Source organism: Mobula birostris, chromosome 30 (assembly GCF_030028105.1).
Source record: "Mobula birostris isolate sMobBir1 chromosome 30, sMobBir1.hap1, whole genome shotgun sequence".
Taxonomy (NCBI): Eukaryota; Metazoa; Chordata; class Chondrichthyes; order Myliobatiformes; family Myliobatidae; genus Mobula; species Mobula birostris.
In genome coordinates, this window is record NC_092399.1 from 34037331 (window position 1) to 34062778 (window position 25448).

Here is a 25448-nt window from a genome sequence, read left to right on the forward strand (position 1 = left end):
AAACTTTACAACCAAATACACACTTCGTAAGTCTAATTGCTATTATGTTGGAACACACAGTAGCTATAACGCACACAGTAAAGTCACTCACACAGAAGTAATTACATTTTTGAAGGCATGAAAGATGGTTATGGAGAAACCACAGGGGAGTTTTAATTTAGTGCTGCAAAGGTCTCTTGGAGATGTAAAGAATGAAAAAGACTTTTGAGCTGCAAGCTTCTTTAACCGCTGCCCCCCCCCAACACTTCAGCAATGTTTAAATAAAGCTTGATACAAGTGTTATAACAAAAAAACATTTTATTTCTAAAGGTATATAAAGTATAAGTGGGCTAATATCAAAGACTCTGGATATCAGAAAATCCGTAAGACAATTTCAAACAACAAATGCACCCAGTGTATCACATGCATTGGAGAAGTGCAGGACATTGTAGCACAGGACCCAGCATACTAGATCTTCAACCTGGAAATGGCACTCAACCATTTCAGGGAAGGGATTTCACCTCCAGGAGTGGCTGCAAAGCTTGCACCTTAACCCAATCTTTTTAAAGGATGGACGCAGAAGCTCAGTAGAGACATGACTTGTGTGGACACCTTGTCATCTCAGTTGAGGCTGTGGGAAATTATTTAATAAGATCAACTACTGGAAATGGGCTATAGTAAGAATAATTCCAAAAGAGGAGAGAGAAAGGGGTGGGATAGGAATGGGGAAAGGGAAGTTCATAATGCTAATCACATCCTTGGAAATGCCAAGATCTATGACTGCTTATGACGCTTCACAAATGGGCTCAAATACTGCAGTTTCAAGTGTGCATCATCTTGACACCTGCCTAACTCTATTCACGATGTCTGCATCGTCACAGACCCAATGAAAATAATTTTTACCCACATAATACAAAAAGAAACTAACCATAGTTCTCTCAGGAGCACCCAAGGTGAGAGTTCAACAAAGGACAAATCATTTTTAGGGATGATACAATTTTCTGAGATTAAAACAGCTTTCAATAAGGGCACAGCTGGTTTCATCTCACTCTCTAGGGAAAAGAGTTCCTCCAGTTGTGTTCCAGTATTAGTATTACCTATTCTTTAAAAGATCAATAAACAACACCCAGGACTCTTCTCGGTTCTGTGCCATTGACTTTTGGAAGGAGTGGACTATCAGCACCAAGTCAGATTATTCCATGTCAGTGCACTGCCTAGAAAACAAACCTGATGCCAGAGGAGGTGGTGCACACTAAAACACAAATTATCTGGCTCCTTAGATGTCACATCAGTTATCAATTTCATGCCCTTACAGGAAAGGTGAGTAGGAAAGTTGGAAGACACATTCAAAATGTCAAGGGCATTAGGCAAGAAAATGTTTTTCCCATGGCCTGGCAGATGAGAAATTAGAGATGAAAGATTTAAAGTAAAAACTTGTATGAAAGGGAAAATAATCTTAGACATTATAATTTGGGAGGTACTACCCCAATGGTGGTGGAAACAGGTAAGAAAATAGAACTAGAAATCAGACCTGCTGTGAACTAATTAAATGACAAAGCAGGTATTGTTCGTATTTTGTTATCTTCATATTAAAGTTACAGCATGGAAGGAGAATCCTCAATCTGTTGGATCAGTAGCAACTCTGTGGAACAGTAATCCAGCTAATCCCACTTCCCAGACCTCTTCAAAGCTCTGCAAAATTTCATCTTTTCAAGTACTTAATTGGGCCCCTAAATGGATAATTTTCCAAAACAGCCATCATCAGCCAGATAAACTAAATAGCACTATCCTATGGAGCAAAGACTATTCTCCCATTGGAACAAACAGGTTCTGTTGTTACAGATATCCAATGTGTCCATAAATTGGAAAATACACAAAAATCACTTGATGTGAGAAACCTACTAGCAGTATTGCAATGAACAGCAATAAAAGTACACAGCTGTGATAGTTACTAAAAGTGGGGAAACCAGTCCTGCCATTTGTCAGAATGAGCATCATGTACACGTTAGACCTATTACACGTTAGACCTATCTTTGTATAAGTGTCCACAAACTGGTGTTTGTAATTGACGGACAGCTTGCAGAACAATTAGCAAATTGGCCCCTGCTGGTCAGATGAACAGAGAAGGTTTCCAATAACTGACATGAGACTAGCATCCGCCTTGCTCTGGCAATCTAAACTCCAAACTTTATCTGTTTACATGGGTTACGAAAAGCTTTAAAATTTTCAAGTATTTTTTTCTTCCCTACGGTGCTTCAAAGTCAAGAACCTACTGTCTCTCAATAGTAAATTACTAAACTGGGGAATACACACAAAATGCTAGAGGAACTCAAGTCAGGCAGCAGCTACAGAGCGATGTTTCAAACTGGAAAGGAAGGGGGCAGAAGCCAGAGCAGTACAAGCTGGCGGGTGAAATGTGAGAGCACGAGAAGGGGAAGGGGGGTGGGTGGTGGTAATAGGGATCCGGAAGGAAAAGAAAGTTGAGATCAAAGATTAAATCAACCAACTTCTTAATAGAGCAGGCTTGAGGCCAATTGATCTTCTACTCCCTGTTGTGTTCTCCAAAGATAATAGAAAAGATTACTGCACAATTAACATGAATTAATTTAGATTTAATAATTACAGAAACTTGAAAGGACTATGGATTTTCTATGGACCACCCAAAACCTTCCAGTATCCCCTCTCTATTATGTTTGGAAATACAGCGACGATTGTACGTTTAACTTTATTCAGGATGTTATCTTATTCAGGTAGTAGAATTGAGAGGATGCATTTAATTTTGGAAATTTGGAAAATGTGAGGCAAACTGCTTTACTAAAGCAGAAACAGATGAAGCAATACTGGCAGATCTGGCTCACAGGAGGGATACAGCAGCATTTATTCTGTGCACATTGTCAAATAGCTAGAAATGAATTGAAGAGAAATGAAGCTCTGTTAAAAGTCAATTTTAGTTCCAAACATTGGGTCAATATCCTGGAATGATGGTTGTTTTCCTGGAATTCAAATGATTAAACAGTGCTTTGAATAAACATTTTTGAAGCATTAAGGAGATCTGACAGGATACATAGGAGGGAACTATAACTGCTGGGACATATTTTCCCCCTTGGGAGCAAAGGAAAAAATAAGCAGGCCCGATGTATTTCTCTTCACATATGGTGACAAACATTTGGAACACGCTTCAGCACATGGCAACTTTTGTCAAGCTGGAGGATAAACTTGAGATTGTAGGATTTTATTAACCAAAGAGTTACATTGAAAAATAAAGGTATACGGAGAAACAAATCAGCTGTGATCTCACAAAGTGGTAAAAGTGGCCCAAGGGACTTATGACCTTCTCATGTTTACAAGTTCTGACTGAAAGACTATCTTCACCACAATGATTACAATTCAAGGTGGCTGTCCATTATTTCACCAGGTTATCAGGGCTGAGTGATAAAAGCTGGCCCAGTCAGCACCACTCACAGCCTGAGAATGGCCATAATACTGTGCAGAGGAACAACTAACTAGCTGATTCAATGCTCAACAACACATGTAACACGCAGCTTCTGCGAAGTCCTGTTACACTCTTTACTACAGTTTCTTTCTCTGGTCAGCAAAACAGAAAAGGAGACACTGAAACACTGCAGAAAACATCCATGGGCTCTAGAATCAGCATCATGGATTTTTTGTGAGAAAAGCTGAAGAAATTAGATCTTTCCAGTTTAAAATGAAGGACCACGAGATAGTCAATGCCACAACAAAAGGCAGAATACCAAAGAATACTTTGGTAACTGTCCACTGTACACGGGTTCCAGGAAATAACAGGCTACTGCAGTATTGCCACCAGAATATTCTTCATGCAATGATCAAGTGTTTTAGTAACATGGGCAAAAATTCCAGAATTATCAAAATGCAAGTTAGAAGTTGCAGTGAGGGTACAGTGCAAGATTTATTGCTAGTTGGATGAAAGGATCCCCCTTATTTATATTATCGTGCAGTATGGAGAAATGCAATACATGTCTTGGAAGACAGCTGATTTACCTCGACATTCAGGGGAATTACTAGACCTGCAGCATGCTGCCAAACTGGGAAAAATTTAATCAGAGATCTCTCACGAATAGATCTACACCCAAGGCAACCCCTGACCATCCTATTCAGCTTTATGGCCCCAAGCAGTTAACCGGTCAGTTATGTAGCTAGATCCAAGGTATAGTCAACACCTATTTCATGTGAACAATCAGCATTTTATAAAACAATTGAAAGGTTTTAAACATAAGAAAAAAAAACAACCACATTTTCTCCAACAGCTAAAACACACGGCAAGTTATTGAGAATGCATTCTACAAATAATATTTAGCATTCCACAGAATTTACATTTACTGTGGCAAACCCAAGAGCCACAAAATAAAATCCTCTTGCAGGAAATTGAATCTGACACTACAAATGCATCCTAATGATCCATTCTTGAAATTCTAGTCAATGTTCATGTAAAGATCTTTTGATGATTAAGACTGAGAGGGAATACTTGTTTATAAACCTATTACTACAAAATTGTGATTTAGACTATCCCTTATTAATTCAGCCAAGAAACACAGTTGTTTAGGTTACTTCCATTTTTAACATGAGTTGCATTTCTTTATATAAAAAAAGGTCAGGCACAACACTGTACAACTGAACAAGAGAACAGCAATATGGTCAGTGATGGTACTGGATAATCAGCACAGACAAGAATTCTCCTTCCCGTCAACTCTTGTATATGGGGTTACAAAGCTTCTCAGAAGGAGTTTATTGCATTTTATATATGTACAATTAATTTTACTTAACACAATGCAATGGTGAAAAAAACTTTAAAAAATCAATTTCTATCCCAGTTATTTAGTTACTGTACTATTTATACAATGGCTTCTGTGACATTTGCTTCCACCTCTCCATCACGTTGGACTATTCCGTGACCTGGGCCGTCTGTCCATCTGCGGTCTGATTAGTGGATTGGATGAACATGGGCTGGGCGATGTCTTGTCCGGCTGGCATGGTGACCTGTTGAATCTGGTACAGCTGCTGCAGAGATCAAGACCAAATAGTAACAAATTAGACCCCTCACAGATCAAGTAGCAATATTCTACAAGACACTTAGGTTCAACACCTTTTCTAGGCAATGACCAGAAAACAGTTCACATGGCTCAACTTGTCCAAACCAGATACCAACCTCCTCCTGCCATTTTTAACTTCACCCTAACAGCATCACAATGAGACACAAACTATTCAGAATCAAAGCCAAAGGCATTTAGTAGGTGGCAGTTGTTGCAAACAATAAGGTAACTTCTGCTTTGATTTATGGAAGAATACAAAAATATAAACAGGATAAAGCCCTCATAAAGGTCAATACCTGTGAATAACATCACAGATCACCTTCTACTTCAGGGCCACCTCCCCATATCCAAAAATCCATCGATCTCTTTTAATGTACTCACTGTCAGAGCCTTTAAAGCGCTCATGGGTAGGCAATTCCAAATACCCTCTGAGTAAACAATCTCTATCTCCCGAAGAGCCAACCTACCTATTGCCCATTATGCCACTCGCATATAGGGCAGCAATGCAGGTCCTCCATCTCTGATGGTGTTCAGGGCTTCCTTCAGCATGTCAGTAGCTTGGTTTTCACTACTGTCAGTCATGCAAGTTCCAGGTGGAGAACCAGGAATATGTCCAACGATTCTTCATGCTATTTCTGTAACAGTTTTGCTTTACCAGTCAGGTTGTTAGCACTGAACTGAACCCATGAACCTGGGGGACTGGTGGATCACTCTTGGCCTGGCCTCTACCCTTCGACCTTTTTGGCATGGGTGACCCTACCAAGAGCCAAAGCATAAAGCTCCGTCTCCAGCCAATATAGCTCTCCATGTCATTAAGGGACTCAAGCCTCCAAACCATAACAAGGCTGTGGTCCTCTGAAACAGCAAATACTTCATTTTTAAAAAACCTAGATTCTAGAGACCCTAGCCAGAGGAAGACATTAATCCTTTACTGTGTTAAGAACGATGAAAAACATTTTAAAGAGAGCATTTCAAAGTTCAACTTTCAGAGTAAATTCATTATCAAAGTACATATGTCACCATATACAATCCTGAGATTCATTTTCTTATAGGCATTCACAGTAAATCCAAAAATCAACAATAGAATCAATGAGAGATCGCACCCAACAGGACAGACAACCAATGTGCAAAAGACAACAAATTGCAAATACATAAAGGAAAAAAAGAAATATAGATAACAATAAATATCAAGAACATGAGATGAGTCCATAAGTTGTGGGAACAGTTCAGAGTTGGGATGAGAGAAGTTGAATGAAGTTATTCCCTCTGGTTCAAGAGCCTGATGGTTGAGGGGTAATAACTGTTCCTGGTTACTACCCCTGGTTTCTGGTGTGGGTCCAGAAGCTCCTGTACCTTTGTCCCGATGGCAGCAGCGAGAAGAGAGCATGGCCTGAATGGTGGGAGTCCTTAATGATGGCTGCTGCTTTCCTCTGACAGTGCTCTGTGTAGATGTGCTCAATGATGGAGAGGGCTTTACCTGTGATGGACTGGGCTGCATCCACCATTTTTTGTAGGTTTTTCTGTTCAGGGGTGTCGATGTTCCCATACTAGGCTGTGACAATGTCAATATGCTCTCTACCACATACCTATAGAAGATTGTCAAAGTTTTAGATGTCACGCTAAACCTTCACAAACTCCTAAGAAAATAGAGGCACTGCCATGCTATCTCTGTAATGACATTTGCAAGCTAGACCCAGGTCCTAGCCTTGTGGTGCACCTGTGCTGATTGTGATTGTGGAGGAGATGTCGCTAATCCGAACTGACTGGGGTCTGCAAGGAGGTATTGAGGCCGAGGTCTTGAAGCTTATTGATTAGTTTTGAGGGGATAATAGCATTGAATGTCGAGCTGTAGTCAATGCAGAACTTCGAGGACTATGCATCTTCACTGTCCAGATGTTCACGGATTGAGAGAAGAGCCAATGAGATGGCATCTGCCACAAGAGATCAAAGGCACTACCTGCCTTCACTGCCTACAGGCTATGTGCCGTGCCCTACCCTCTGTCCCCACCCACAGCAGGCATCAATCTGGTAGAAGCTCACTACACTCTCTCCATCACAAATACACCCCACTTTGTGTAGGACTAAGATCTGCACACATTTCATACCCAAGACCATCAAACAAGAGAAAAATCTGCAGATGCTGGAAATCCAAGTCACACACACAAAATACTGGAAAAACTCAGCAGGCCAGACAGCATCTATGGAAAAAAAATACAGCCGACACTTCGGCCCGAAATGTCGTCTGTACTTTTTTCCCCATACATACTGCCTGGCCTGCTGAGCTCATCCAGTATTTTGTGTGTGTTGATGCCCAAAACAAACATATTGTTTGCTTTCCTAATTATTTGTTAACGTTTAGTGATTTGTGTCCAATATCAAAGTCCCTCTGAGCACAGCCACCTCAATGGTCTCAATAGCATGTGCCTCAAATAACCCCTCACAACTAAGTCCAGCTCCTGGCCTTCACGTGTGGCTTAGCTACTAAGCCCAGCAGAATAGTTTCAACTGGCAGGAGAAGGGGCAAAAATGGGTTACCTGTGTCTTAATCAGTTGCTTTGGGCAGATGGGCAACATCAGACATGGTTGGCACCTCATCTAGGAGGAGAACTCCAATCTCAAACATTCGCTGTCTTGTGGCCACAGTATATTCATTCATGGGGAGGGCTTCTGGAGTAAACCGAGGGGGAAAAACCCAGAGCTGGAGACCCTGAGGCAGCCCTGCAATGCGTTCAACACTGACTGACAACTCCTGAGATACTGCTGGTGCAAAAGTGCACTGGTCTCTGGAGTTCCTTTGAGTTCACCAGATGTGCGGAGAGGGGAAACTTGCTATATGGGCAACAGCTTGCCCTCCATATTGTACTGCCCAGGGTTGTGTATCTAGACAGTTAGAATGCAACATCCATAGTTGACCCTGACTGCCAGAGGCCTCTCTCACTCAGTTAGTGTGAGCAACAGCAGGAAGAGTGTGAGAACCCCGAGCAAAATCACCTGAGAATATGTAGAGAACAGAAGAGGATAGAACTAGACCATGGAAAGAATTGTGATACCAGAATTGCTGATAACTGTCAGTAGGACACTGGAAAACAGCAAAATTTGGAACAACAATATGGAACCATGGGCAGGTGTCCTTTTAATCCTTGAAAACTAGGTACGTGAGGAAGAAAGGGTGGCGCATGAAAAAACAATGGGGGGGGGTTTAAGTGTTTGCTGGATACTTTAAAAATGTTCATTTCATTTAAATACAAAGAAAGAATAATTTTTAAAAGTTTCCAACTGTAGTACTTTAAGGGGTTTGTATTGTTACACACAGTTAATAACTGGCCATTTGCTGCTAGTTCTCACCCCATAGGAATGCAATTCTGAGAAGGTCAAGTTATTTTTGTGTCAATCATTTACATCTATCACCCACCCCTGCTGAGCAGTTGCTGAATATTATCCTGAATGGCAATTTGAAAGTTAGTGTTTCAAAACTTCACATAAACAAAGCAATTCAAGTAATTGTTATACCTACAATTAATTCTTAGTCAGGAAAAAAGCAAGGATTTGGGAGGCCAGATATAATTGAAGTGCAGTGGGTAGTACTTATGCCAGATTCAAAAGCTGAAGAATTTGACACCTATAACAATCATTTGCATGAAGACATTCTCAGCTGATACTCCTGTATCTCTCCTTCTGGATGATATTTTAAACCATGAAGAAATGCAGGCAAATGGGACTAGCTTGGGTGAGAATCATAATTCTCACGGGCCAGTTGGGCTGTTCAGACAGAAACAGACCTTCCAGCACTTTGTTTTCCTGATAACCAATTCACTGCATATATCACAATTATCTGAATTGTTTTGCTTATGTGAAGATTTGTCATTATATTTTATCAATATATCTTCTGGATAGATCATGAAACCATGTATTTCACTTCTTTTGTGTCTTTTACGTTTATTTTTCACCTTGAATGTGATTCTGGAACTGTTGAGGCCTGTTTGGAAATGGTTTGGGTGTTTGAGTAAACCTCATGGCGGCAGGCTGCGGGACGGCTTGCAAGCTGATGTTTGACTCCACTTCGCCGATTAAAGTTACAAGGAAGATTGAAACGTTAAGGTGAATGTGGAAGTTTGGAGATGGTTTGGGTGTTTCAGTGCTCTGCAGTGTCCCAGAAGATTCTGGGAGACAGAGGCAACATGCGCATACCATGTAGCAGGCAGGCTGCGGGACGGGACGCAAACCCATGTTTGACTCCATTTCACTTATTAAAGCTTCCGTTGTGCGCTGACTGAGCTGACTGCGTTTTAGATGTGGTCTTGGACTATAGAATTCTTTTTCCAGTCTATAGATCTTTTATATACCGCATTTTTCGCCCGATCTTTCTCGTTTTATTGTGCAGAGAGAAGTGATTTGGGGGTTGATGAGACTGTTCAGTTTTTGTTTTTTTTGTGCAGGGAGCTGGAATTTGACTCAATTGTCAGTTCCTGAACCATCAACACTGAAGGATTCCTACATGTCTGAGGTGCAGTCTTTCGGAGAAATTTTAAACTAAGGTCCCATCTGTCTTTTCCAGGTCAATATTTTGAAGAGCTACAACTGGTGCCCTCACTAATATTTTCCATCCCAGTAAAAACAGTAAAATATATTATCTGCTGCTTGTGGCACTTGTCACATGTTCAAAGTAAATTATCAAGGTAAATACAGTACTGTGCAAAAGTCATAGGCACATACATAAATGTAGGGTGCCCAAGACTTCGGCACAGTACTGTAGCAATTTTATGTATTGCACTGTACTGCAGCAAAAGTAAAACAAACTTCATGATGTAGGTGAGTGATGATAAACCTGATTCCGATATGGATCTGCATTATGCACAGAGTGGGAAGAGGTTAGAGAAGGGAGAATCATAGTTGGGAAAAGGGGAAGGGAGGGGGAGGGAGCAGGAAGCACCAGACAGACATTCCATGATTAATAAACCAAATGACCTTTGTCTGGTGTCTCAGGGCTGGGTGTGTCTGCACCCGTCTCACATCCGTCCTACAGTGCTCCACCCTCATCATTCCTAACAGCCTTTGCTCTGCCAGATTTACAAACTCGGGTCCAGGCTCCATGTTGACAAGTACAGTAGTATGCAAGAGTTTTAGGCACCCTAGCGCGCGATATTATATATGTATATGTGTGTGTGTGTGTGTGTGTATTTTTTATATATACATATACACACACACAACTAAGACTTTTGCACAGTACTGTATATGCCACCATATACAACCCCAGCATTAATTTTCTGGCAGGCATTCACAGTAAACCCAAGAAACACAATGGAATCAATGAAAGACCGCACCCAACAAAATGCACCCACAACCAATGTGCAAGACAACAAACTGTGCAAATACAAAAAAAAGTAATAATAAATAAATGAATAAACAATAAATAGACAACATAAGACGTAAAGTCCTTGAAAGTGAATCAATATGTTGCAGGAACATTTCAATGATGAGGTGAGTGAAGTTGAGTAAAGTTAGCCCCCTTGGTTCAAGAGTCTGATGGTTGAGGGGTAGTAACTGTTTCTGAACCTGGTAGTGTGAGCCCTGAGGCTCCTGTACCTTCTTCCCGATGACAGCAGCGAGAGGAGAGCATGGCCTGGATGGTGGGGGTCCTTGATGGACGCTGCTTTCCTGTGACAGCGCTTGTGCAGATGTGCTCAATAATGGGGACATTTTTACTCGTGATGGACTGGGCCGCACCTACTACTTTTCAAAGTATTTTCCATTCAAGAGCACTGGTGTTTCCATATCAGGCTGTAATACAACCAGTCAATACAGACTCCACCACAAATCTGTAGAAGTTTGTCCAAGTTTTAGAAGTCATGCCGTATCTTCACAAACTCCAAAGGAAGCAGAGACACTGCAGTGCATTCTTCATGATGGTATTTACTTGCTGGACCCAGAACATTTTGACAGAAACTGTAACACTGAGGAATTTAAAGTTGCTGACCCTCTCCACCTCTGATTTCCCCAATCAGGACTGGCTCATGGACCTCCTGCAGTCAATAATGAGTTCCCTGGTCTTGCTGACATTGAGATAGAGATTGTTGTTGTGCATCATTTGGCTAGATTTTCAATCTCCCTCCTATATACTGATAACACCAACTTTGATTTGACCAAAGGTAACACAGGGATCCAGATTTTCCAGGTTTGAGTGAAGAGCCAATTAAGTGACATCTACTGAGGACCTGCTGTGACTGTGAGCAAATTGGAGTGGTTCCAAGTCACTTATCAGGTAGGAGTTGATAAGCTTCATCACCAATCTCTCATAGCACTTCATCACACTGGAAAATAGCAGTTGAGGTGGGTTACCATTCTTCTGAGGCAACGGTATTATTGAAGCCTCCTTGAAGCAGGTGAGTACATCAGACTGTCAAAGTGAGAGGTTAAAGATATCGGTGAACACTCCAGCCAGTTGATCAGCACACGTCTTCAGTACTCGGCCAGGTATCCCATCTAGGCCAGATGCTTTCTGTGAGTTCACCCTCCTAAAGGATGCTTTCACATTGGCCTCAGAGACTGAAATCACAGGGTCATCGGGGGTTGAGGGAGTTGCTGATGGTTTCTCCATGTTTTTACAGTCAAAGCGAGCATAGAAGGCATTGAGCTCATCTGGGAGTGAAGCCTTGTTGTCATCTATGTTGCTCGGTTTCACTTTGAAAGAGGTAGCAGCATTCAAGCGCTGCCACAGCTGTCCAGCATCTTTGAGCGATTCAAGTTTGATCTGGAATTGCTACTTCTCGCAGAAGGTAGTTTTCCAGAGATCATACCCGAACCTCCTGTATCTTACTTGGTCACCAGACCTGAATGTCACTGCACATATGTGCAGAGCACATGATCACATGTACATGTAATATTAGAAAAGTGACATTTCAAGTTCTACAATTCTACTAAGGTTTGTAATAAGTGGACTTCAAGCACAGTGTAAGTCCTTCTTTCTCATTGACTAAGAACACATCTTGTTGACTTGGATTATGTATCAGGAAGTAGTGGATAATAGAAAAGTTAAGAATCACACTGAATCGCTGATTAAGTACCTTGTACACTGTTTGAAAGAGGAAAAGAAACAGGGTCAACTGAAGAGTAATATGTTATAGTGCTCCACAGGCATTATCTGTACAGCATGGGAGAAGCCCCAGGGGAACGACATCAGGCTGTAATGGAGACCATAGAAGTAGGTTGCTTGAGTGGTTCCAAAATGCCATGAGAATCCCATCACAGTCTATTGCTCCAGTGTATGACTGGCTATATCTTCAGACACAAAATTAACTCAAATGAGTTCATTCACAAAATCACAACTGAAGAAAGGGCAGCAGCTCACTATTTTAAGGCTGTGGGGAGAGGGATGACTGTTGTTGCCACATTATTAATGGCAAATCCAGGTTATTCCTAGCACTGTAAATAGCAAGTTCATTTGTGTGTGACAATAATACTGTGCAAGTCTAATAGCTCTGATCCTGTTGCAGTTCAGGCAATGATCCTCACAAACAATTCTCACAAGGTGAGAACTTTACACATTAGGTAACAGATCAAGAGGAAAGGCATTAACTAATTGTTTTTGACCTGTAACAATCAAAATATAAATACAAAAAGCAGCAGCCAGTCAATATTTCAGATTATTTGTGACTCAAACTAACTTTCAAAACAGTTGTAAAACTATGAACTCTGGTACAGAAAGGTCTGTGACACTTAACATTCCATCTGAAAATGTTGCTAGATACACAATGGTTGCAAGTTATGTTTCTGATACAATCCATGGAAATAAAGTTAAACCTGATCAGGAAGCAATCAGCATACCTGCCCATCAGTAAACTGGTTGTATTGTTGCTGCTGCTGCTGCTGACCCTGTTGAACCTCTGCTTGACCAACCTAAAATACAGGTGAGAACAAATTACCTAAGCAGGATACAAATACAAAAAGCAGCAGCCAGTCAATATTTCTGTTTACACCTTATAGTTATTCACCAGTTCTCTGGATTAAACAGCATTCTGCTGCATAGCACCAAGGTGACCCAATTCCTCACTCAACAGCGGATCATACACAAACAGGTTATCTATTTAGTTGCAATTCCCCTGTGGAGAAACACCTAGAAATACACACCTACTCACTACAAGGCCAGGCATTCATCTTTGTAATCACCTCAGAGCCAGGCATTTCTGTCATATCCTCAGGGAAGGAATGTGTTTTTTTCTTTCTCACTTTCAATGATGGGAAGGGAATTAGTATAAAGCACCAGTAGTCCTGTGACTAGTAAACTCAATAATTCAAAGTTCGTGAACTTTGATTTTGGCCTTCATCTCAGGCCTATTAACGTGAACATTAGTTAGGAAATCACTAATTGCAGGAAACTCTCAATTGCAGCAATGAGTTTCCTGCAGGAGCTAGCAAATCAGAGAAAAACCATTTTAGTTTACAATGTTCAATGAAGCAAGCATCACCATTTACCGGTGCATACCAGCACAGGCAAGTACTATGTAATAAGAGCACAGTAAATTTCTATCGTTTACTAAGTAGTTCAAGTTTTCCTTCCAAAACAATATAATATTGCCAGCATCCCTTGGATTTGTAAGCTGATTTATTACCCAAAATGCCAACTGCCAGGTTATTCTTTCTATTTAATCATTTCGACCTCAGGATTAGAGATGACACGGAACAGTTATTTCAAGGACAATAAAAACAAAATGCTGGGAACATTCAATAGGCCAGGGAGCATTTGTAGAAGTACAACGTTTGTAGTAGTAGTAGTACAGTTAATGCTTCAGGTCAAGAACCACACATCAGAACTGGAAAATAAGAAACCAACTTGGTTTTAAGTAGCAGGGAAGGCAGAGAAAGGATGATTAGGATAAAGGCATATAACTGCAAGGGTGAAGCTTTTGTGAAATGCTATTTACAAAGCCTGTAAGATTATCTATAACGTTAACTCAGTATTTCTCTCCATAAATTGCCTGATCTGCTGTCTACTTTCAGCATTCTCCCCTCGATTTTGGTTCTCTACAAGAGTTCTGATTTGCATTCACAGCTTGTACATGTCCCTCCCTTTGCTTCCTTTCTAACTGCCTCTGTATTCTATATCTATCAAACATAACTTTGCTAACAGCATATCTCCTTGGCAACACCGGCCTCACCCTTTCCGTGGCATTGCCTTTGTCTTATCCATACACCCCCCTCCCCCTTCACTCTGGAACTTAATCAGATCTAAAGTACTGGCAGAGTTAGTTAGTTTCAAGAGTCTTCAATACAAAGTGTTATCACTTTCCAGACTTGCTGACTGACATCCTCAAAGCATCCAACATTTTGCAATTTTATTTTAGATTTCCAGCATTCACTATGTTTGGTTATTAATTAATGAATTTATTTATAGATACAGTATGGAATAGGCCCTTCTAGCTATTCAAGCTGTGCCGCCAGCAATACCTATCTAACCATGGGTTAATTTACAATGCCCAATCCACCAACAAACTGACATGTCTTTGGATTGTAGGAGGAAACCTGAGCACCCAGAGGAAACCCATGTGTTCCATGGGGAGGACGCCAGGATCGAACTCCAAACTCAGATGCCCTTAGCGATAACAGCGTCAAACTAACCACTAATGCTGTGGTAGTTTACTCTACTGGATGAAGAACCACCAGTTTTTCCACTCTCTTTTGACAAAATTGGACACCCTTTCATTGAAAGCAGTCAGGGGAATCTTGTCACGAACATTCCTGTCTATCATCAATATGTCTGATTTAAAGTGAGAACGATATTTAAAATAAATTAGTAAGAAAAGTTTTCCACACAGAGTGATTGATATCTGGAACATGCTACCAGAAGGGACGTAGTGAAGGCAACATCTAAGAGGCATTGCAGCAAGCACACGGATAGCCAAGGCACTGAAGACTGCAGAGTCACTGAGGACAAATAGTATTAGTATAGATAGGTACAATGATATGCATAGAAATGGTAGGCTGAAAGGGACCATTTCTGTGCTGAATGATTCTAATTACACTGAGAAAGTAGTTAGAAGGCTCGTGTGCCCCTATAAACCAAATGTTAAACGCTTCATTGCTATAATTAGTGTCCAATTATATTCACTCCAGAAACCATAGGTAAAACTTCACTGTTAGTGATCATGCCTTTAACAGAACTACAAGTCATTCCCAAAGAACAAGCGGGATCTGATTTTACAGATGGCCACAAGTTGATTGTGTCCATAAATTGGAAAGTACATACTCTATCCTACAACCTACGACCATACCTCCAAAATATTGCAAAATGTGGCATCAAAAGCGAGAGGGACAAATTTTGAATCTTACAGCATCGTGGATGCTTATTTGTATGTAGGGGTGTCCACATGTTGAGGGTTCTAAACCTGGGAATGGCTTGTATAAATTTCAGAACTGTAGGACAATAATCACATTAAATACTCTGGGAAAGAAGTAGTTTCTAATAATAAATACATTAGAGCTAACTTGGGCCACCATTTTTTCTTTTGACAGAGTGAACACCAGAATATATGCCAATTTTTTTCATTTACTAATTGTTTCTTAACGATCAGGAACTCAAATAATGCCAACAGAAGTGTCACTGAAATCAGAAGTCTAAAGTGCAGTATATTCTCCGCAACATTGTGGAATGGTATTGTTTGCAATCAGCTCCAATAAAGTCAATTAACAAACACATCTGGTTGCCTATAGCAAAACAGTCAGTTTCTGAGACTAGGAGGCATTATGAAACACACGCCTACCTGCTGTGGATTGCCTGGGGTAAGGGTCTGGATCTGTCCCTGTACCACTTGAGCTCCAGATACAGGCTGAGCCAAACGGATATACTGCAGCTGCCCAGCATTCAACTGCACCTGAGGATCACAATGGATGGAAACTCAATTCTGCTGTCAGCTTAATAGAAGATGACAAATTCAGTACCTATCAAAGTAAACATAACTAACATTTCAAAACATCTTTCTATTAAACGCAACAAATTGGAAACTGTAATTTTCTCAAAACATCCAGTTTAGAATATTCTGCTGTTACATACCAAGACCATTGTTGTATGATCTAATGAAATACTAGTCAGATATTTGTGGTAGCTATTATTTCTGTCCAGAGCTTCTGAGCAATTCAGCACGCATCCCTTAAAAATGCACAATTCTCATACTTTTCACTACTAAGGGTAGCAGCGTGCTTGCAGTAACTTGAACTGTATGTAAAAGTATTTTGAGATACATGGTAGACTTCTTGTCTGAACAATATTCTTATGCTGGGATCCTATTCCATGGGCATTGACCTCTGTCGTCCCTTGCTCACATATGCAGGCTTGAACCAAGGGGAAGGTCTTTTTGTCTAACCACATATGGACTGATATATGGACAAATATGTGGAGACTGATCAATATTAGGGATTGGAATTTTATTGTCATAAATACAATGAAAAGCTTACTGTCCATACAGATAAAATCATTACACAATGCGATAAACAAGGTAAAACAATGCAGAACAAAATGTAACAGCATAGAGAAAGAGCAGCGCAAGGTGCAATCTATCATAATTAGATAGATTGTGAGGTTAAGAGTCCAACTTAATGTTCAAGGGAATTATTTATACATCTACTTACAGTGTGGTAGAAGCTATCCTTGAGCCTGGCGGTACATGCCATCAGGCTTTTGTATCTTTTGCTCGATAGACGAGGGAAGAGAGAATGCCTGGGATGGATGGGCTCTTTGATTATGCTGGCTGCTTAACTGAGGTTGCGAGAAGTATAGACAGAGTGCACAGAGAGGTGGCTAGTTTCCGTGATGTGCTCTGTGTCCACAATTGTCTGCATTTCATTTGCTGAGGTCAATTTTGGAATCCATACAATTGATTTTACAGAAAGAACAGAAGCATCTTTGTTTATAAAATGAGAATAGTAATTTTATGTACCAAGAGAGCTTGTTAATTTAAAGACAATGGATTCTGGTTAATTGGGCCATCAGTTAAACAGGGCAGCTGCTAGTCGGGACAAAAAACATGCAACACTATCAGGTTGAAAGAAGGCAATGGATCGCATAGCAGATATATTATCTGCACTAGGTGTCTGTGCTGATTTTGCTTATTAACAGTCAAAAGAACATAGCAGGGTACACTGGCTGAATACCCGCCACTAAATGTTAGGAACTAATACAGTATTATAGTACTGTAGTAGTATCGCTAGCATTTTTTAAAAAATCATTCAAATCCATCATTTGTTTGTCTTTTTTATAGTTTTTAACTATTTCCATGAAACTTTGGCTTATTGAGGCAGCCTCTGAATTGGGCCAAAATGTACTGGTCCCAATGTGCCCCAATTAGCCAGATCCCACTGTATGTGTTACTGAAAAGGCACATGGCTACCTTGCTTCTAATTGAAAGGGATTCGAGCACAAAATGGTTGAAAATGTGGTAGGTGAAACAGGCAACTAGTAGTATGAAATGCATTGGTTTTCATAAGTATCTCAAATGTTTTTGTACGTGACACACTAGAAATTAATGTTAACACAGGCACAATAAGCAATTTGGAAGCAAATGGAATATTGTAGCTTACTGTGAGAGAATTTAATACAGGTCCTATAGTCTGTACCTTAAATGCTATGCACTGGTGTATTCTCTCAGAGAATATACACTCAATGGCCACTTTATTAAGTACGGACGTGGAACCCGATGCGGCCTTCAGCTGCGGTAGCCCATCCACTTCAAGGGTTGACGTGTAGTGCGTTCAGAGATGCTCATGTTGGAGTTACTGTCACTTTCCAGTCAGCTTGAACCAGTATGGCCATTCTCCTCTGACCCCTCTCATTAACAAAGTATTTTTGCCCACAGAACTGTCACTATCTAGAATTTTATTTTTTGCAAACTCAAGAGAGTATTGTGCATAAAAATCCCAAGAGATCAGCAGTTTGATAGATACTCAAACCACCCCATTTGGCACCAACAATCATTCCTTGGTTAAAGTCACTTAGATCACATTTCTTCCCTGTTCTGATGTTTAGTTTGAACAACAAGTAAACCTCATGGCCATTTCTGCATGCTTTTATATGTTAAGTTGCTGACACATGATAGGCTGATAAGTTTTCTTTTTACATTAATGAGCAGATATACAGGTGTACCTAATAAAGTGACCACTGAGCGTATTTTAAAGGAGGGAGTATAACAAAGATTCATGGGATTGTTTGTTAGAATGAAATTTGCTCTGAGAAAGAATTAAGCAGATTTGGTTTATACTCTCAAGTTGAAAATGAGGTGTCTTCATTGATACAAAAACCTTTTACAAGGCTTCAGAGACCCGATAAAGGATTTTGAACCAAATTGCCGATTATCCGTTGCCTTCATAGATGCCGCTAGCTTTGCTGGGTTCCTCCAATACTTTGTATGTTGCATTTTATACTTTCATTAAAGACACGAAGGGGGGAAATTTGTGCTTGGAATCAGAAGATGTGGAAGAGTGACCATTGTATTTTGCCCTGGCATTCTCCATGGAGAATGACATGGAAGTTAGTGAGAATAGTGTAGAGCACACTAAAGTGCTAAAGTATTTAGAAGATGGTGATACTAGGTCTTTAAACAACATTAACACAAGTCGCTCCCCATGGCTTGATTGGATATACCCCATCTTATAGAAAGGAGCAAGGGAGGAGATTGCTGGGGTCTCGATAAAGATCTTTAAGATCATCACCAGCAACAGGCAAGGTCCCCAAAGACTTTACAGTAGCCAGTGTTGTTCCATTGTTTAACAAAGGAAACAGGGATAGTCAAGGGTATTATCAGATGGTGAGCCTTATCATGGTAGGGAGCTAGTGGAGGGGATTCTTAGAAATAGGATTTACACTTGGCCTAATTTGTGCAGTGTAGGTCATGTCTTACAGATTTGACTGAGCTTTTTGAGGAAGTGACAAAGGTGATTGATGAGAGTGAGGAGTAGTGTAGATGTTGCCTACATAGACTTTCGTAAGACATTTGACAAAGTCCTTCTAGGAAGGGTGATCCAGAATATTAGCTGCATGGGACCCATATTAACTTGGTAATTTGAATTCAGAATTGGCTTCCAGTAGGCAAGGGTAGAAGAATATTGCTCTGCCTGAAGATCCATGGCCAGCGATGTTATACTGGGACCTCTTGTTTGTAATATACACATATATTTCAGTTGGACTGTATACAGAGTTGGGGAGCTGTGGACAGAGAAAAAGGTTGTCAAAGGATACAGGAGATTATAGAACAATTACAGACCTGGGCAGAGAAATGGCAGATAGAAAGTTAATCTGGGCAAGTGTGAGGTGTTGCACATAGGAAGTCAAATGCAAGGGTAACGTAGTGAGACTGCAGAATCCTTAACAGCATTGATATACGGGCAGTCTTAGGATACAGGTCCATATCTCCGTAAAAGTTGCAATTAACTTTGGTTAGGCCACACTTGAAGTATTGTGTGCAACATTGGTTGCCCCATTACAGGAAGAATATGGAAGCTTTGGAAAGATTACAGAAGGGGTTTACAGGATTGCTGCCTGGATTAGAGGGTAGGAGCTATAATGAAAATTTGGATAAACTAGGGGTGCTTTCTTTGAAGTGTCAGGGGCTGAGGGAAGACCTGATAGAAGTTTATAAAATTATGAGGGGCATAGATGTTTTCCCAGGATAGATATGCCAAATAGCAGATGACATACTTTTAAGGTGAAGGTGGAAAGTTTAAAGTGTGTGGCAGTTTTTTTTATATATAAGAACAGGCAAGCGCCTGGAGCAGGCAACAGGCAAGTGGTGAAAGCAGATACAATAGTAGCATTTAAGAGGTATGAAAGGGTTAACATGAGGAACATATGATGGCTTTGAGCCTGTATTTATTGGAGTTTAGAAGCATGAGGGGAGATCTCACTGAAGCTATGAACATTGAACGGCCCAGAGCGTGGAGATGTTGTTTCCAATAGTGGGGGAGTCCAACACCAGAGGGCACACCCTCAGCATACAAGGAACAGAGATGAGGAGGAATTTCTTTAGCCATTGGGTGATCTGTCTGCAGTATTAAATGCCACAGATGACTGGAGGCCAAGCCATTGGGCATACTTAAAGCAGAGGTTGCTAGATTCTTGATTAGTCAGGGCATCAAAAGTTACAGGGATTGAGAGGGCCAATAAATCATCATGATTGAATCACGAAGCAGACTCAATAGGCCAAATGGCATAATTCTGCTCCTGTATCTTATGGTGTTATAGACAGACACACGGGTTTGCAGGGAGTGGGGGAGGGATATTTATCATATAAAGACAGAAGAGATGTAGTTTAATTTCAGGCATCAGGTTCAGTGCTAACATTGAGGACTGAAGAGACTGCTCTTGTGCTGTACGGTTCTGTGTTCAAACCTTTAAATTGTGGTCCAGGATTCTGATTACATACAGTAGTTATCAAGTTACAGGACCAGCAGGCGATTTCCCTTTGCTGACTCGTGAACACCTTGTAACTACCTTAATCTCCCCTATAATCACGATTTGCCCATCACCCATGCAATCTTCCCTCTGATTCCCGACCTTTCCCTTCATTCCATGGCTTGCTGTCCACTCCTAGCAGAGCCTTTGCCTATTCCACCTGTTACCATCCAGATTCTCTCTTCGCCCCCACCTTCCTGCCTTCTCCTGCTCACTTCGACTCGCTTATCACTCAACTTGTGCCCCCACTTCCACCCTTTTCGTCTGGCCTCTGCCCACTTCCTTTCCAGTCTTGATGAAAGATCTTGGCCCAAAATGTCAACTGTTCATTTCCTTCCAAAGATGCTGCCTGACCTGCTGAGTTTCTCTAGTATTTTGCGTGTGAGACTGCAGTGTATTTTGCTTTTTTGCCTCCTCTTTTGACAGGAAATATCACACTTTAAGTTTTCAAGCTGCTGCAACCTTTATCTGGGGAGCTTTGGAAACCCAGAACTCTTCACGTTCTCTGCAGCCACTTCTGTTAAAACCCATGCATGCAGCCTATCAAACCAGCTCCATCAGCTTTACCTCTAGTACTAACAATTGTTTTCAGTTCCTCTCTCCCTCTGCATCCAGATTTTTTCTTGTAATGGAAGACAAAGTACTTGTCTCTTTTTACTAATCTCTCTTTACTAATTCTTTAGTATCATTGCAGGGATGAACGCTTAGTTTCGCTACTTCTCTTTTTGCATTCTTGCAGAAGCTTCCATTAACTACTTTTATATTTCTTGATCACATTTTTCTCCTTTGTTATCGTTTTCTTTTGTCCAAGTTTTTTCATTGCTGAATCAAAACAGAATTCTCTCACGTGATGATCACTACTTCTCCAGGATCCTTTATTAAGAGATTAGTAATCTGTGCAACACACACAAAATGCTGGTGGACCGCAAGCAGGCCAGCCAGAGAAAGCAGAATCTCCCAGTGGCCACACATCTTAATTCCACGTCCCATTCTCATTCTGATATGTCAATCCATGGCCTCCTCTACTGTCAAGATGAAGCCACACTCAGGTTGGAGGAACAGAACCTTATATTCCGTCTGGGTAGCCTCCAACCTGATGGCAGGAACAATGATTTCTCTAACTTCCATTAAAACTCCTCCTCCCTTTCTTACCCTATCCTTTATTTATGTATTATTTCCCCCCCCCCCCCCCCATCGCTCTCACAACAACTCCTTGCCTGCTCTCCATCTTCCTCTGGTGCTGCCCTCCCCCTTTCTTTATCCCTAGGCCTCCTGTCCCATGATCCTCTCCCTTCTCCAGCCTTGTATCCGTTTTGCCAACCAACTTTCCAGCTCCTGGCTCCATCCCTCCCCCTCCTGTCTTCTCCTATCATTTCGGATCTCCCCCTCCGCCTCTCAAATCTCTTCTTTCAGTTAGTCCCGACGAAGGGTCTTGGCCCGAAACGTCGACTGTACCTCTTCCTATAGATGCCGCCTGGCCTGCTGCGTTCACCAGCATTTTGTGTGTTGCTTGAATTTCCAGGATCTGCAGATTTCCTCGTGTTTGCGGTTTTAAAATTACTAATCTGTCCTGTTTTATTGAACATAACCAGATTTTAAAATAGCGTGTTCTTCAATTAGTTTCACAAAGTATTGCTCCAAGAATCTGTACCAAATACACCACGAACTAATCTTCAAAACCACACTTGCCTGTTTGGTTTCTCCAATCTATGGAAGGATTAAAATTACGATTATTGTGGCATCATTCTCAGAAGACCCCATTTTTTGATTTACATTCTGGGCTATAGACTTGGTTCTACAAAGCAAACTTACTGGTTTGCTTAACCGATTCTACATCTTCACTTTTGACTCAAAATCATTTCTCACAACCGTACTGATCCTGCCCTTTTATTAATGAGCCGTGCCAATTCCTCCACATTCATTTTTCTAAAGAGTCATATTCCTTGTTCTTTCATCTCATTGATCTAATATTTTGTTCCACCTGCTACTTAGTTATTAGCAGACCCTCAAAAAGCAAAAGGTTTGTGGGCTCAAATTTCACTTGAGACTAGCACAGAAATCTAGCTTGGCACTCCACTGCAGCTAGCGAGTGCCATACTGGTAGACATGAGAGATTAAACTGAAACCTGGTCACCTCCTCCATGAGGGTATAAAAGATCCCAAGAGGTTATTTCAGAGAATACCTGGGAACTATCCCTTGCATCCTCACCAAAACTTCTCTCAGATTATCTGGTCACTAATACACTGCTGTTGGAGAAACTCTGCATTTCACAAATTGGCTGCACTGCAACAGCTCCTTAAAAAGTATTTATCACTGTAAACATTACATCAATGATATTTCTACTTCGATGAAATATAATAGTTCCCCATTTTGGATTGTAATATCATCTTTTATATATTCTTGTTTTACTACCATCTTTTATACATTCCCAAAAATGTTTATTTACGAGGAAATTCAATGTTAAAAACCTCAGAATGGTAATAAAAGGTGTCTATACACGTATGTCTGCATGTGCACATCTACTATGCATGCATGTTCAGGAGTGGACACATGTAAAGAGAAAGCACAAAAATAAACCACTCTATGTTCCATCTTCTCCAATAACATGGGAAGTAACTTAATAGTTTCAGGTTGTGTCCAATTTGGTATTTCATCAATCCATGGCACTAAGCAACATCTTATCCACCTTCATCCACACATACAAGCCAAATGCAAATCATCCTGCCAGTTGTTAACATTTGGGGAAAGCAATTGTTTCCAAGAATCACTATTTTATAGCTTTACCGGTGGTTCCAGAAAACTGTGCTTACTGGTATCTGTTGGATCTCGCCAGTGTTGGTGATGATCTGCTGCATGACCTGCATGGTTTGCCCAGAGTTGCTCTGAGCCTGCTGTGTTTGGTTTTGTGCTGGAACAAGCTGCACCTGTTGTCCATCTCCAACCTGCATCGTCACTGGGGCACTCTGTAACAAGGCAGATAAGAAATTACTCACATTGTACATGGTTTTGAAAAGAATGTTTCAGTGGGTAGTTTTAAATAAGACAATAGATTCTGCAGATACTGGAAATCCAAAGCAACACATTCAAGATATTTGAGGAACTCAGCAGGTCAGGCAGCATCTAAGGAGAGGAATAAACAGACATTTTGGGCCAAAACCCTTAAAGGATATTTCAATTTCTTCACCGATTAAAAGGACAGACAACACTTATTTGCCCAAAGATTCTGTAGGTGTGCATTTGCTGCGAATGATGCAGAATCACCTTCAAGTATGGTCCAGGTATTGCTACAGTGAACCTAGTCTATTTCTCCATTCCAGACACCATATGTAAACACAGGCATCATGACAACTCCGGTTCTGTATCTGCAGTGGTTCAGTTCTTGGAAACTGAAGGCAGAAAACTATAGATTTAAGCCGCACTACAAAGGACTTTACACAAAAATCAAGGCTGATATTCCAGTGTAGTCCCCAACAGAGTATGATGCTTTTGGAAATGCTGTCTTTTGGATAAGATATCAAACCAGGGATCAAGCTGGTTACAGGGGAGTGCTAAAGCAGAAAATTGTCCATGCTGTAATGGTTAATAGTTAATCACCTAATAAAAATCATAAAAATAGATTGTGGTTATTGTTACATCACAGTTTGAGGGAAGTTATGTAGGTACAGATCTACAGATGATGGAATGACGTCAAAGAGCCAATGGAACAGGAGACAAATGGACAACTCCGAGGTGACTTACTCCTAAAGATTAAAGATTAGCTTTATCAAAATATCAAAAGGTACAGTGAAATACGTTGTTTGTGATAAGCTGGGGCAGCTTGCAAGTGTTGCCATGCTTCTGGCATCAACAGAACATGCCACAACTTACTAATCCTAACCCATACTTCATTGCAAGGTGGGAGGAAACTACAGCATTTGGAAGAAGCTTACTTGCTCATGGCGAGAACATACAAATTCCTTACTGAAAGCCGGGAATTGAACCTTGACTTACAGCTGGTACTATAAAGCATTACGCATTACACTAACTGCTATGCAACAATGCCGCGCTTGGTCTCAACATGGGAAGTGCAGGAAATACTTAGATCAGCCAGCATTGTTTGAGAGAGATTCTCATCAAAAAGTTAACTCCACTTCCCCTTCCTGTGGGTGCTGCCTGACCTGTTGAGTATTTTCAGCATATTATGTTTTAAATGCAATTAGAAGCTTCGGAAGTTATGTTGCAGTTGTATAAAGCATTGTGGGGTCTAATCAGAACCAGGTTTATTATCACCGGCATGCATCGTGAAATTTGTTAACTTAGCAGCAGCAGTTCAATGCAATACATAATACAGAACAGAAAAAATAATAAGTAAATTAATTCCAGTATATGCATATTGAATAGATATAAAAAACCATGCAAAAACAGAAATAATATATATTAAAAAAAGTGAGGTAGTGTTCACAGGTTCAACGTCCATTTAGGAATTGGATGGCAGAGGGGAAGAAGCTGTTCTCGAATCGCTGAGTGTGCACCTTCGGGCTTCTGTACCTCCTATCTGATGGTAACAGTGAGAAAAGGGCATGCCCTGGGTGCTGGGGGGTCCTTAATAATGGACACTGCCTTTCTGAGACACCGCTCCTTGAAGATGTCCAGGGTACTTTGTAGGCTAGCACCCCAGATGGAGCCAACTAAACTTACAATCTTCTGCAGCTTACTTTGGTCCTGTGCAGTAGCCACACCACCCCCCACCCCATTCCAGACAGTGATGCAGCCTGTCAGAATGCTCTCCATGGTACATCTATAGAAGTCATTGAGTTTTTTTGCTGACATACCAAATCTCTTCAAACTCCAAATAAAGTATAGTCACTGTCTTGCCTTCTTTATAGCTGAATCATAGTTCTTGACACCCAGGAACTTGAAACTACTCACTCTCTCCACTTCTGATCCCTCTGAGGATTGGTATTTGTTCCTTTGTCTTACCCTTCCT

At 40.8% G+C, this 25448-nt stretch overlaps 1 protein-coding gene across 2 annotated transcripts in view; it reads right to left on the bottom strand.

The window, feature by feature from the left end:
- Nucleotides 1-279: 279 nt before the first annotated feature.
- The window catches only part of nfyc (nuclear transcription factor Y, gamma), a 97722-nt gene continuing 72553 nt past the window's right edge, over nucleotides 280-25448 (bottom strand). For both annotated transcript variants that reach the window (XM_072247308.1, XM_072247309.1), the window contains exons 8-11: nucleotides 23293-23445; nucleotides 15803-15913; nucleotides 12870-12941; nucleotides 280-5016 (exon numbers count right to left, since the gene is read on the bottom strand). In XM_072247308.1, the coding sequence (XP_072103409.1) occupies nucleotides 4900-5016; nucleotides 12870-12941; nucleotides 15803-15913; nucleotides 23293-23445 (453 nt within the window). In that variant the 3' untranslated portion in view covers nucleotides 280-4899. The remainder of the gene's footprint in view (nucleotides 5017-12869; nucleotides 12942-15802; nucleotides 15914-23292; nucleotides 23446-25448) is intronic.